Raw genomic sequence first — 12055 nt, forward strand, 5'->3', positions numbered from 1 at the left:
CAGGGCAGCGACATCCAGTGGAGAGCAGACATGCTCACTGTGGCGCGGGGGGGTCTCCGGCCCCTCAGAATCTGTCCTCCTGGTTGAAGCAAGCGCCAGATTCCCGTCCCTCTGCCTGGCGGGGGTTGATGCAGTCCAGGCTTGAATTGCACCGAGTCCCAGAGCCGTGGGGCGGGCAGGGAGCTCCAGAGATCACAGCTAGTGCAAGCCTTGCCTGAGGCAGGATCAGCCCTGTCCAAGCCAGCCCGGGCAAACCATCGTGTAAGCTGGTCATAAGACGACCATCGACCCTGACACGATACAGACCTCGTAACCGAACCGGGCACAGGGAGCCATGGCAGCAGTGTCCTGCTTCTATGAAATGTCAACAGACGCTGCAGAGTCCAGGCCCAGGCCGTGCCCCGCTGCAGAGGGAGGCAAAGCCCCCCAGTGCACCCAGTCTGAGCAGGGCGGTCGGTGCAGCAGGAGCACTGGCCCAGCCCAGCCCCAGCACCTCTGGGGGAGGGGGAAAAGCCCCCTGACACATGGAGCAGAAAGGGGCAAGGGGCAACCAGGGGAGCCCCAGAGCCTGGGAAATGTCCGCAGTGAGCGCAGGCATCGCTGGGCCTTGATCGTCACTGCCCTGTGGCTGTCCACCCCCTCCTTGACACCTCCAGTGATGGAGAGTCCGCACTTTCCGACCGCCTCCACGTTCCCATGGCACCAACCCCACGGGGTCCCGGTGGGAGGGTCTTGCCCCTGCGCTCGGGCTCAGCCCCGCGCTGCACTGGGGGTAGGAGGGGACTTCCCCCTGCTCAGACTGGTCTTCACTGGGGGGTTTTGCCTCCCCCTGCAGCAGGGGCACAACCTCACCCTGGGGTCTCTGCAGCATCCTTGACCCCCCCGGCAGCAGCAGCCCCCCTGTATCCCAGGGGCGGGGGCGAGGGCGGGGGCGATGCCTGGCGCTGTGTTAGGATGACGGTGTCGTGCGGCTCCAAGGTCGAACATGGGGTTTGTCTGGGCTGGTTTGGATGGGGCTGGTCCTGCCTCAGGCAGGGCTTGGACTGGAAGTGCCCCCACAGGTCCCCGCAGCTCTGGCACTCTGTGTTTCTATGACCCTCAGTCCCGGCACCAGACCTTGTGCCGTCTCCAGCCTGGGGGCTTGCCTGTTTGCCCCTCAGGTGTTCCTTATTATCCCTAATTACCCCCATGGCCCTTTTCACACTGGCCCAGACCCAGGACCTGGGGAAACCAGGACTCCCCCTGCCCTGGTCCAGAGGGAAGTTAACCCATTCCCTCCCAGCATGTCACACAATTTCAAGGTCACAGCAGGGAAAGTGAGGCAGGGAAACATGAAAGCATGCCGGCTCCTGTCTGCTCCTAACCCGAACCCGAACCCAGGCAGCCCAAAAGGAGACAGCTTGGCTGGCCCAGTGCAGTGCGGGCAGCATGGGCAGAGATGTGCTTGCAGGCCACGGCAGTCCCTGCACCAGCCTGTTGGGGATACTCAGATGAGGGGTGCTGGGACCCCTTGTCCTGCTGGAGCCCTCCAGCCCATCTCCGAAAAAGCTGCATCCCTGGGGGAACAGAGAGCCCATCTGGGCCCGAGGGGCCCTAGGACCATGTGGGGCCTCGTGCCCTGGCCCTGGGGGAGCCCGGCCTTGGCCACGGGGCTGCGCTGCCTCTGCCTTTGCTAGCTGCCCGGGGGGGGCGGCTGGATCTGGGGGCAGTGGAATGACCTCTTTGTCTTGTCTCTTCCCCCATCGCGTGCACAGACCATCCCCCGTCCCCCGTCAATGTGACCGTGACGCAGCTGAAGGCCAACTCTGCCACCGTCTCGTGGGACGTCCCGGAGGGAGACATCATCATCGGCTATGCCATCCTGCAGCAGGTACGCTTGCACCTGGGCTGAAAACAGCCCGGGAGCCCGTCTGGCCACAGTTCCCAGAGGTGCCTGCTTGGGCAGACCCTGCTCAGCCTCATCCCTCAGAGCCTTTGCTCAGCCCTATGTGCCCCGTGTCACTACCGTAGCCCCAGCTGCTTCTGCCCCGGGCCCCAGGGACACCCACTCCACCCACAGCCCAGGACAGGCCTGCCGTGGGCAGATCCAGGATTTTGAATAGGGAGGTGCAGGTGTGTCCTCACATGGAGCACAACACACTTTCCTCCAGCTAAAGAGAAACCAAAAGCTTTACTCATATGTTTGGGGGGACGGGGGCTGCACTATCTTAGTCAGTTCAAGCACTAACCAGTATCACTATTGCAATGGTCTCAAGTAGCAGCAAGTAGGGACCAGAACAGCCACCTCCCTGCTGGGCCCCCCTCGGGCCCCAGGGGAGGCACACCTGGGCCAAGGGTTAGCGAGGATTTAGTTAGGGAGCTTCTGGAGAGGCTGGACGTATTCAAGTCAGCTGGTCCGGATGATCTTCACCCTAGAGTCCTAAAGGAACTGGCTGAGCTCATTGCAGGACCCCTGGCACGGCTGTACGAGCACTCATGGTGCTCTGGAGAGGTACCGGTGGACTGGAAGAGGGCCAACGTGGTTCCCATCTTCAAAAAAGGGAGGAAGGAGGACCCGGGAAACTGTAGGCCAGTTAGTCTTACCTCGATCCTAGGCAAGCTGTTCGAGAAAATTATTCTGGCACACATCCAGGAGGGGCCAGCAGGGGACTGCATGCTTAGGGGCAACCAACACGGGTTCATCAGTGGCAGGTCCTGTCAGACCAACCTGGTGGCCTTTTACGATCAGATCACCAGATCATTAGATGCAGGGGTAGCAGTGGACATCGTCTTCCTGGACTTCCGGAAGGCTTTTGACACTGTCTCTCACCCCGTTCTCATTAAGAAACTGGGGGGCTGTGGTGTAGACACCCACACAGTCAAATGGGTCGCCAACTGGCTGGAGGGCCGCACCCAGAGGGTGGTAGTGGATGGGTCCTTCTCAACCTGGAAGGACGTGGGCAGTGGGGTTCCGCAGGGCTCGGTCCTCGGGCCCGCACTGTTCAACATCTTCATCAGTGATTTGGACGAGGGGGTAAAAAGCACCCTGTTCAAATTTGCTGATGACACTAAGATGTGGGGGGACGTGGGCACACTAGAAGGAAGCAACAGGCTACAATCTGACCTAGACAGGTTACAAGGGTGGGCGGATGAGAATAGGATGGGTTTCAACACAGACAAGTGCAAGGTGATGCACCTGGGGAGGAACAACCGGCACCATACCTACAGGTTGGGGAACTCCCCTCTTGTCAGCACGGAGGCGGAAAAGGATCTTGGAGTCATCATTGACTCCAAGATGAACATGGGTCGGCAGTGTGGGGAGGCAGTTAGGAAGGCCAACCGTACCTTGTCATGCATCCACAGATGCATTTCAAGCAGGTCAAAAGAGGTGATCCTCCCCCTCTATGCGGCACTGGTCAGGCCGCAGTTGGAGTACTGCGTCCAGTTCTGGGCGCCGCACTTCAAGAGGGATGTGGACAGCATGGAGAGGGTCCAGAGGAGGGCCACTCGCATGATCAGGGGACAGCAGGGCAGGCCCTATGAGGAGAGGCTACGGGACCTGAACCTGTTCAGCCTCCAAAAGAGAAGGCTGAGGGGGGATCTTGTGGCCTGTTATAAACTAGTCAGGGGGGATCAGCAGGCATTGGGGGAGTCCCTGTTCCCCCGAGCACTGCCAGGAGTGACCAGGAATAACGGTCACAAGCTGGCAGAGGGTAGGTTTAGGTTAGACATCAGGAGGCGCTATTTCACGGTCAGGGCGGCTAGGGTCTGGAACCAACTTCCAAGAGAGGTGGTGCAGGCTCCTACCCTGGGGGTTTTTAAGATGAGGTTAGATGAACACCTTGCTGGGGTCGTTTGACCCCAGTACTCTTTCCTGCCATGGCAGGGGGTCGGACTAGATGATCTACTCAGGTCCCTTCTGACCCTAGAAACTATGAAACTATGAAACTGAGGTTAGATATTAGGAAAAACTTTCTCATGAGGAGAGTAGTAAAGCACAGGAACAGGTTGCCCAGAGAGATGGTGAGTCTCCATCCTCAGAGGTGTTGAAGACCTGGCTAGACAAGCCTTGGCTGGGATGATGTAGTTGGGGCTGCTCCTGCTTGGAGCAGGGAGTCAGACTAGTTGCGACCTCCCTTCCAGCCCTCATTGCCTATGATCCTATTGGCATGTGCACTGATTTGCTAGAGTACATTTAGTTTTAAGAAAACACAAGAAACTAGGCACAGGAAGGTCAAAGGAGATTGTATCCTTAGTTCTGCAGTCACCATAGTTAGATGTGTGTCTCTGTCTTCAAACAACATCGAGCCTTCTTGAGCATCTTGACAGGGCCTCCAGTAATTCCCTGTTGGTCATTTCTACCCCGAGCTCATATGACCCCCCCACCGAGTCCCGGTCTATAGCTCGAGCTTCCAGCAGTGTGCAGGGCAGTGCAATAGGAGACAGAGGTGACTAGGAGTGGTGACCAGCGTTGCAGAGAAAGGGGAGTTTGAACGGTGGATCATCAAGACCTGCACAAAGGAGCGGGTTGTTCACACCTGGGGGGTGAAGAGAAATTAGCAGGAATCAGGGAGCTGACCAGGAGCCATGAAGGCAATGGACTCCCTCAGCGCTGCCTGGATAGAAATGCTACTGCAGTTGGAGGTGAAGTGTGGGTGGAGAAGGGATTGCGGGGTGCAACCACTGCACCCCCAGATCCACCCCTGGGGTCTGCTTTAGGCTGGGCTCTGAGCAAGGCACTGAGCCTCTTTGGGGATGGTGCCTGAGCATCCAGGGGAGCCTGAGCAGCCCCATGAGGCCTGGGGGCCTGGGCAAGAAGCCCACAGGGGCACCATGCTCTCAGTTGCATGGGCTTTTGCCCCCTCGGGGCCCTGTGGGGCTGTGGGGGGGCCCTGGCCAGGCTGACGGGGGCTGGTCCCCACAGCGGCAGGATGGGCAGATGCAGCGGTTCATCCGGGAGGTGAACACCACGAACCGGGCCTGTGTGCTGTGGGACCTGGCGGAGGACGCTGACTACGTCATCCAGGTGCAGAGCATTGGCCTGCATGGTGAGAGCCAGGCCAGCAAGCGCGTGCACTTCCGCACCCTGAAGGAGACCGACCGCCTCCCCTCCAACAGTTCCAACCAAGGTAAGCCCTGCGCCATCGCTGAGGGGCAGCCGGCCTGGCGCTGGGCGCTTCTACGGTGATGGGGAGTGAGGATGTGGCAGCCGGTAGCAGCTGCCCCCAGGCCTGTGCCCGCGCTGCGCCATGTCCCTGCAGAGGGAGGCTGCAAGCCCATCCGGGACTGGCGCTGCATTGGAGCTGAGGGGGGGGCCAGTGCCCCGCAGCTTTGCAGAGTAATATGGCACCATCCCCAGTCCAGCAAGACCCAACCCCAGTTCCCCATGCTGGGCAGCCCCTGCCATCACCATCATCATCACCGGGCAGCCTGAAGCCACAGCAAAGGGCCTGCAGCCCCGTGTCCCAAGGGCCAGTTGCCCCCCTGGCCTCTGTCCCCCATGGGGAAGGTCAGGGCTCAGTCCCCATCCCCCCCCCACGCTGGCCCCAAGCAGAGCAGGGGGTGGCTGGTGGCTGACCGGGGTGTGCACGCCCACAGGCGACATCACGGTGGAGGGGCTGGACAAGGAGCGGCAGCTGCAGACAGGCGAGATCGTCATCATCGTGGCTGTGCTGCTCATGTGGGCAGGTGTGTGTGGCGGGTCCCGGCTATGCTGCGGGGCTGCGGGTGCTCAGGTACCACTGCAGCCTGGGGAGGGGGCATGGGGCAGACTACAGGAGCCCCCGGGGCTGGCTGCAACACGCTGGGCCCCTGGACAGCAGGGGGGCCTTGGCCCCATGGTCGCAGCCCTCCCTGGGCTTTGCTGATGGGGGCTGAGGGGTGTCCAGAGGGCCCCTGGCAGCACAGCCTGCAGTGGAGGGCAGGGGCAGGGGGGTGTGACTGAGCCCCCTGACCCCCCTGTGTCGCGGCAGCGGTGATTGCACTGTTCTGCCGGCAGTACGACATCATCAAGGACAACGACTCCAACAATGCCAAGGAGAAGGCGAAGCCGTCGTCGGAGCACAGCACGCCCGAGCGGCCCACAGGGGGGCTCCTGCGCAGCAAGGTGGGTGCACGTGCACGGCTGGGGGCCAGGCTGCGGGGACCAGCCAGGCGGAGGGACCAGATGCTAAGAGGCCTGGTGCATGGTGACACGTGCTGGGGACCCTGCTTTGCTGCCCCAGCTGTGGGGCCACGTGTGCTGCTGGGGGCTGGTCCCGGTCCGGTTTGCACAGGGTTGAGGATCCATCCCTTTGCCACCTCGGCCCCAGGGGAGTGGAGGGGAGGGCAGAGTCCTGCTGCCTGCGTGGCCATGGACAAGATGCCGCTCACAGACCCAATGACCATCTGTGTCTCATGGAACAGGACCCCCATGACGCCCCCCCCGAGCTGGCTGGAGAGCTGACTGTGCCCAGGTCTGGCTGGCTGTGCCTCGCCCCCTGTGCAGGGGCCTTGCCATGGGGTCTCCAAACCTAGGCTGCACCCTGGGTCCTGCATAGGGTGGGGGCTGTTGTGCCAGGCTCTGCCCACTGCTTCTGCTGCTTGGGGGAGGTGGGTTTCTCAGGTGGACCCAGGCTACCGGGCCTGCAGGTGCTGCGGCTGCAGGGGAGCGTGGTGCTCAGTGCTCCTCAGCGTGTGCCAGGCTGCAGGAGCCAGCCCCTTGCACCAGGGCGAGTGCCAGCTTCAACGCCCCCTTCTTTCTGGCAGAAAAAGTCCCCGTCGGTCAATATCATCGAAGTGTGAGCACAGGGCCAGTGCTGGACCGGTCCAGCCAGAGCAGAGGATGCTCGCAGGGTCAGGACACACTCCTCCGGGTGTGGAGATGGGATGGAGCGGTGCACGCAGCACGCGGGCGGCACCAGCAGCACAGGACTGCATCGCCTACGAGCCCCCGGCTGCAGCCACGCAGGGGAAGGGACGAGGGCTCGTGGCCCCTTGGGGAGAGACCACCAGTGCCTCCCTCCACTGGCTCCAGCCCAGGCTCCTGGCCGCAGGCAGCTTTGGCTCTTGATCTCCCCACGGGGGTTTCCCTGAGCCTAGGGTCCCAGCCGTGGTGGCGCATGCAAGCTGGGTGTGGGGGCCCAGGTCAGGACTGGCTGCAGTGAGACCAGGTCAGTGCAGGGTTTGGGGGGCTTGCAAGGGTCACCGGGGTTTGTAAGGCTGCTCCCCTCCATGCAACCAAGGCCAGGCCAGGGGACTGAGGGTTACAGGGGGTGCCTATGGGCAGGGGGACAAGGGTGGGCCCAGGTGCTGGGCTTTGCTGGTTGAGCCCCCCCTTCCCTGGATGGAGCCGAGCAGAGCCAGCCGGTGGCCCCACGCTGCCCCAGCAGGACTGCAACCCTGGGGCCAGCCCAGGGCACGAGCCAAACCCCTGCAACCAGGACAGCACGGAGGTACCGGCGGCCTGGCTCCTGCCCCGGACGCACAACCCAGAGCGGGCCCACGGCTCCCTCCCCAGGACTCAGCATCACAGCGTCTTCCAGGATCAAGCCTTTGCGCACAGCACTTTCCGGACTTGGCCTCCTCCGCGGGAAGGGGCAGGGGGCAGGGCCAGCGGTGCCCGTGGCGGGGGCTTTTCAATAAAAGTGTGTGGTCTGAGGCAGGGCAGGACAGGCTCCGTGGCGGCTGGGAGCTGTGTCCCATGGCAGCATGGGGCTGAGATGGGGCTGAGATGGGGCCAGGAGCAAGATGACCTGCTGGGAGGGGAAGGAGCCTGCCCAGGCCTGGTGGCCACGGCCCACAACCCAGCTGGCCCTGCCTGTGTGTGAGGAAGGGGAGGGCCGTCCTCACCTGGGGCAAAGGGGCAAGGGGAGGGGCAGACGGGCCGTCCTGCCACTTCTGGAGCCCTGGCACCACTTGCAGGAACATTGCAGCTGCCTTGCTTGCGCAATGCAGGGTCTGCCATGGGTGCAGGCAGCCCCATCCCGGCCTCGGGGTGCCCGTGGCGCAGAGCCTGGCCACCCAGCCCAGCTTACAACAGTAGAAAAAGGGTTTATTGAACTCTACAAAGCTGAGGCCTCAACAATCAGCTGGTTGCGGCCTCTGCCCTGAGGGCACGGAGCAGCAGAGCGGGGGCCTAGCCCCACAGTGCAGGATCCCACGTGCTCAGTGAGGGGTCCCAGAGCAGCCACCCCCTCCTGTTGTTGCACACAAGTGGTTGCTGCCCAGTGGCGCTTCCCGTGGGCCAAAGCTCAGAGGGAATGCCCCAGGGGACAAGAGCAGAGCTCACCCCCTTCCAGCACACCTCCAACGCCAGCTCCAGGCTGCAAGGGCCAGGGACCCAGGCTGGCAGCTGTGTCCAGCACCATGCACCCCACTGACCTGCCACAGAGCACCCCAGGGCATGGAGCAGGTGTGGGGCAGGGCTTGCTGCCATTTGCCAGCCAGCCTGGTGTGGAGGCCAAAGCCCAAGCACAGAGCCCTGGCAGGCAGCAGCTCACCTGGCCACGGGGTCAGGACCAGCCTGGCAGGGGCTGGGGGGCAGTGGGCAGGGGCCCTTGGGTCTAAGCAAGCTCCCTGGGGGCTGGGAGGTTGCACAGGGCAGCTGGCAGCCCCCAGCCTGGCACGGCCCCCGCGACGGAAAGCGGGAGGGGAGCAGAGACCGTAGTGCCACATGCCCGCAGGGCTGCGGGGACTCTTCTGGTCCGTGTACCTGGAACGGAGCTGAGGTCCGTACGAGACGAGCTGGACTGGGGCCGGCTGGAGCAGAGCGGACGGGCTGGAGCCAGAAGCAGTGCGGGGAACAGAGGCAGGGAGCTTGGTCCGGCTACTGGGGGCAGAGCCAAGGGTTTGTGCAAGCGTCCGGCGGGGCGGGGGCGGGGCCGGGGCTCAGGCACAGGGTGGAGGTGAGCACTTGGTCTGCGACTGTGGTGCTGAAGCCTGCCGGAGCCACGTCAGCCCAAGGGCACCGCAGGGCAGGATCGCTCCGGTGCACGGGCTCCAGCACCCGCCTCCCGCCTGGCTCTGCCATCTGGGGGGCGGCCCAGGCGGGGCCAGCTCATTGCCAGCTGCGTGGCGCACGAGGCCCCTGCTCCCGGCGCTGGCAGCGTCGAGCCTGGAACAGAAGACGGAGGAGGCCACGGAGCTGGGGAGGCATGGGGGGCTCTCCCAGCAGGAGAGGCCTTTCCCCAGGCCGTGCTGTGACACTGGCCCCCGCTGTGGCGGGGGGCATGTGCCGGTAGGGCAGGACAAGGCGGGGGACGAAGGCCGTTTACCTGCCAGCCCTGGGGCGCCCTCCTCTGTGCAGCTGGGAACAAAGAGAGCATGCGTCGACCCTGCAACAGGGGAGCACCAGGCACCAGCCCCCCTGGACAGCTGTGGCCAGGCCAGCCCATGACTGTGGCCAGGGAGTGCTTTATGGGCAGAGCCCGACAATACAGGGCACGGCTTCAAAGACCCACGGCTCCCAGCACCAGGCAGCTGGGGCCCCCCAGGCATCCCCTGCCTTTGCTGCATGGGCAGGGAGACAGTCCTGCTCCCCGCACCCAGGAGCACGGTGCGCCCGATGTTCAGCAGCGGCCCTGGCACAGACTGCGGTCAGGGCCCCAGGATGCCTCCATGGCAGTGGGGGAAGCTACTGAGGTTTTGGCCTCCTGGCTCCAGAGCTGGGCTCAGGCTGGCTCCGCTGCCAGTCACTGTAGTGGGGCAGCACCTACCTGGGAAATGCTTCGTCCAGGTCATCATCTTCCTCTTCCTCTTCCTGAAGGAGATGGGAGGGTTTAAACCCTCTCAGAGGAGCTGCCCCCAGTCCCTCCCTGAGCAGGGCCTTGCACGGGACACAGCTTCCATGCCCAGCCCCAGCCGTGGGGCATGGGGAGCCCTGGGGCTCTGCACCCCAGATAGGGCAGGGCACACCCCTCTGGAGTCCATGGGAATGGGGAGGGGGAGGATGCTGCAAGCAGCCGTCTGGCCCCAGCGTGTGCCGGCACAGAGCTCTGGTTGCAGCATGTGGGTGGCACGGGAAGGAGGGGTCCCTGCTCCAGCCCCCCAGCACCTGGAAGCAGCACAGTGAAGTGGGGTGTGGAGGGGTGGGGACGCCTCACTCAAGGCCCCCACCTTTCGATGAGACAGGGGAGCAGAGATGGTCAGGAGAGGGGGTCTCCGCCAGGGGAGAGGGCAGAGCAGCACTTGTCGCTGGGTGTCAAGGAGAGGCTGGACTGGTCGGGGGGGGATCTAGGTGCAGCAATGCCTGTGCTCTGCTGTGGAGGTGCCAACCCCGCCCCCTTCTGCTCCATGTGTCAGGGGGTTTGAAGCCTCCCCCAGAGGCACTGGTGTTGCTGCAGCCCAGGCTGGGGATGGGGACTAGGCTGTACCAATGCTCCTGCTGGCACTAACCCCATAGGATCCTGGCTAGAGGGTCTTGCCCCTGTGCTCAGGCTCAGCCTGATGCTGCTTTGCCCCCTGCTCAGACTGGTGCAGACTGGGGGGTTTTGCCTTCCCCTGCAGCAGGGGCACAGCCTCGGCCTGGGCTCTCTGCAGTGCCCATGACTCCCCCTGGAAGCAGCAGGCTTTCCCAGGGATGGGGGTGATGCGTGGGGCTGTCAGGGGCAACTGTTGTGTGGCTCCGAGGTTGGACACAGGGTTTGTCTGGGCTGATCCTTCTCCAGGCAGGAGGCTGGACTGGATATGAGCTCCCTGTCAGCTGCACGGGTCTGGGAGTCGGTGACTCTATGAGCCCTTAGCCACACGGCTCCTGGCAGGGTGCGAAACAGCTCTGGGACAAGGCCTGGCTCTGCCCATACTGTACCCCGAGGTGCTGGAGGGGGGTGCTCCCCATGGGGGCCAGTGCCCTTGTGCTGCCTGGCTCACTGCTCTCCAAGGCACAGGAAGGGCGAAGGGGCTGCTCCTGCCTGGAGCCTAAAACAGGGCAAAAGCAGCAGTTAGAGCCCAAGCGTTGGGAGGGCGGGAAGGGGAAAGGGACCAGCACCTCCAAACTGGCTCCTTGGGGTGCTACCACAGGCTGGGGGGGGACAGCCAGGGGTTGGGTCTCATGTGGGTCCAGGGGCCTCCGCAGAGCATGGGGGCAGAGCCGCCTCCTACCTGCACGTGCTGCTTCCCAGAGGTCCAGCGCCACCTGGAAGGCCTGAGCCACGGTCAGCGTCACAGCCTGGGCCTGTGGGGGAGCGCCGAGAGCAGAACGAGGCTGGCAGCCCTCCCTGCCCTCCCAGCCAAGCACCCCAGGCCTCTGCACCTGCCTGGCCTGGACCCTGCCTGGAAGGCTCCCTGCCCAGGGGCCAGCCAGCAGCTCTGCAACGAGAGCCCCAAACCCGCCAGTCCCCTGCGGCCCCACACCTGTCCATGCCCACACTCCTCTGACTGCACCCCAGCGCCCTCCCCCACACGGCTGCCATGGGGGAAGGGAAAGCAGGGCCCCAGGAGACTCGTAGAGCAACATGGTGAATTCAGGGGGGCTCCAGAGGGTCCCAAGGTGGAGAGCATGGAACCCAGGAGTCCTGGGACGGAGACCCCTGCTGCCCCTCTCCCAGGGGCGTGCAGGCACTTGACGCTGCTGTTACCCCTGTTGTTTCTACGGGGCCAGCTCCAGGGGTGCATGCTGCAACTGGGGGGCTCTGGGTGAAGCCAGCCCGGGCCCTGTCCCTGGCTGAGAGGTGGGGCGGGAGGACTCGCAGCTGGCTGAGCTGTGCGGGGCAGAGGCTGCTGCTGAGGACGCGGTAGAGTCCTGGGAGGGCAGCAGACAGCGGGGCCAGGACAGTGCTGGAGGCAGGGGTCACGCAGGTGGTCACAGACCCGGCTGGCTCAGGTCAGGCAGGCCGGTGCTTACGATCTTCTTCTTGGGGGAGAGGAAGGCATGGCACTCCAGCGCCCTGCTCTGCTGGCTCTGCGCCACGTAGGCGAACACCTTGTTCTGCAGCTTGTCCGTGGTGCAGTAGGAGATCCTGCGGGAGGGCAGCGGGTCAGCCCGGGGCACCCGCACCGCACCTACCCCAGGCACCGGGCGTGATGGGCGCTCAGTGCGATGGGCCACGCAGCTTCCAGCTGCTGGGAAAGGAAAGACTGCGAGGACCCAGCCCCTGCG

General features: G+C 63.8%; 2 protein-coding genes across 4 annotated transcripts in view; both read left to right on the plus strand.

Moving 5' to 3' along the window:
• The first annotated feature begins 1690 nt into the window (after positions 1–1690).
• Positions 1691–7341, plus strand: FNDC4 (fibronectin type III domain containing 4). Of its 3 annotated transcripts, none has more exons than XM_019520845.1 (5): positions 1691–1870; positions 4904–5108; positions 5578–5667; positions 5978–6085; positions 6727–7341. In XM_019520845.1, exons 2-5 carry the CDS (start codon positions 4919–4921, stop codon positions 7122–7124), a joined length of 786 nt encoding a protein of 261 aa, XP_019376390.1. In that variant the 5' UTR covers positions 1691–1870; positions 4904–4918; the 3' UTR covers positions 7125–7341. The 3 variants fall into 3 exon arrangements, with proteins under 3 accessions (XP_019376390.1, XP_019376391.1, XP_019376392.1); XM_019520846.1 differs by having other exon boundaries at positions 4910–5108; XM_019520847.1 differs by having other exon boundaries at positions 1696–1870; positions 5952–6085; positions 6727–6852.
• Positions 7342–11995: 4654 nt separating this feature from the next.
• IFT172 (intraflagellar transport 172) overlaps positions 11996–12055 on the plus strand; it is a 79348-nt gene continuing 79288 nt past the window's right edge. Inside the window, exon 1 of the mRNA XM_019520680.1 lies at positions 11996–12052. Coding sequence (XP_019376225.1) covers positions 11996–12052 — 57 coding nt within the window. The remainder of the gene's footprint in view (positions 12053–12055) is intronic.

Source organism: Gavialis gangeticus, unplaced genomic scaffold, assembly GCF_001723915.1.
Source record: "Gavialis gangeticus isolate Ggan-Ray unplaced genomic scaffold, GavGan_comp1, whole genome shotgun sequence".
NCBI lineage: Eukaryota > Metazoa > Chordata > Crocodylia > Gavialidae > Gavialis > Gavialis gangeticus.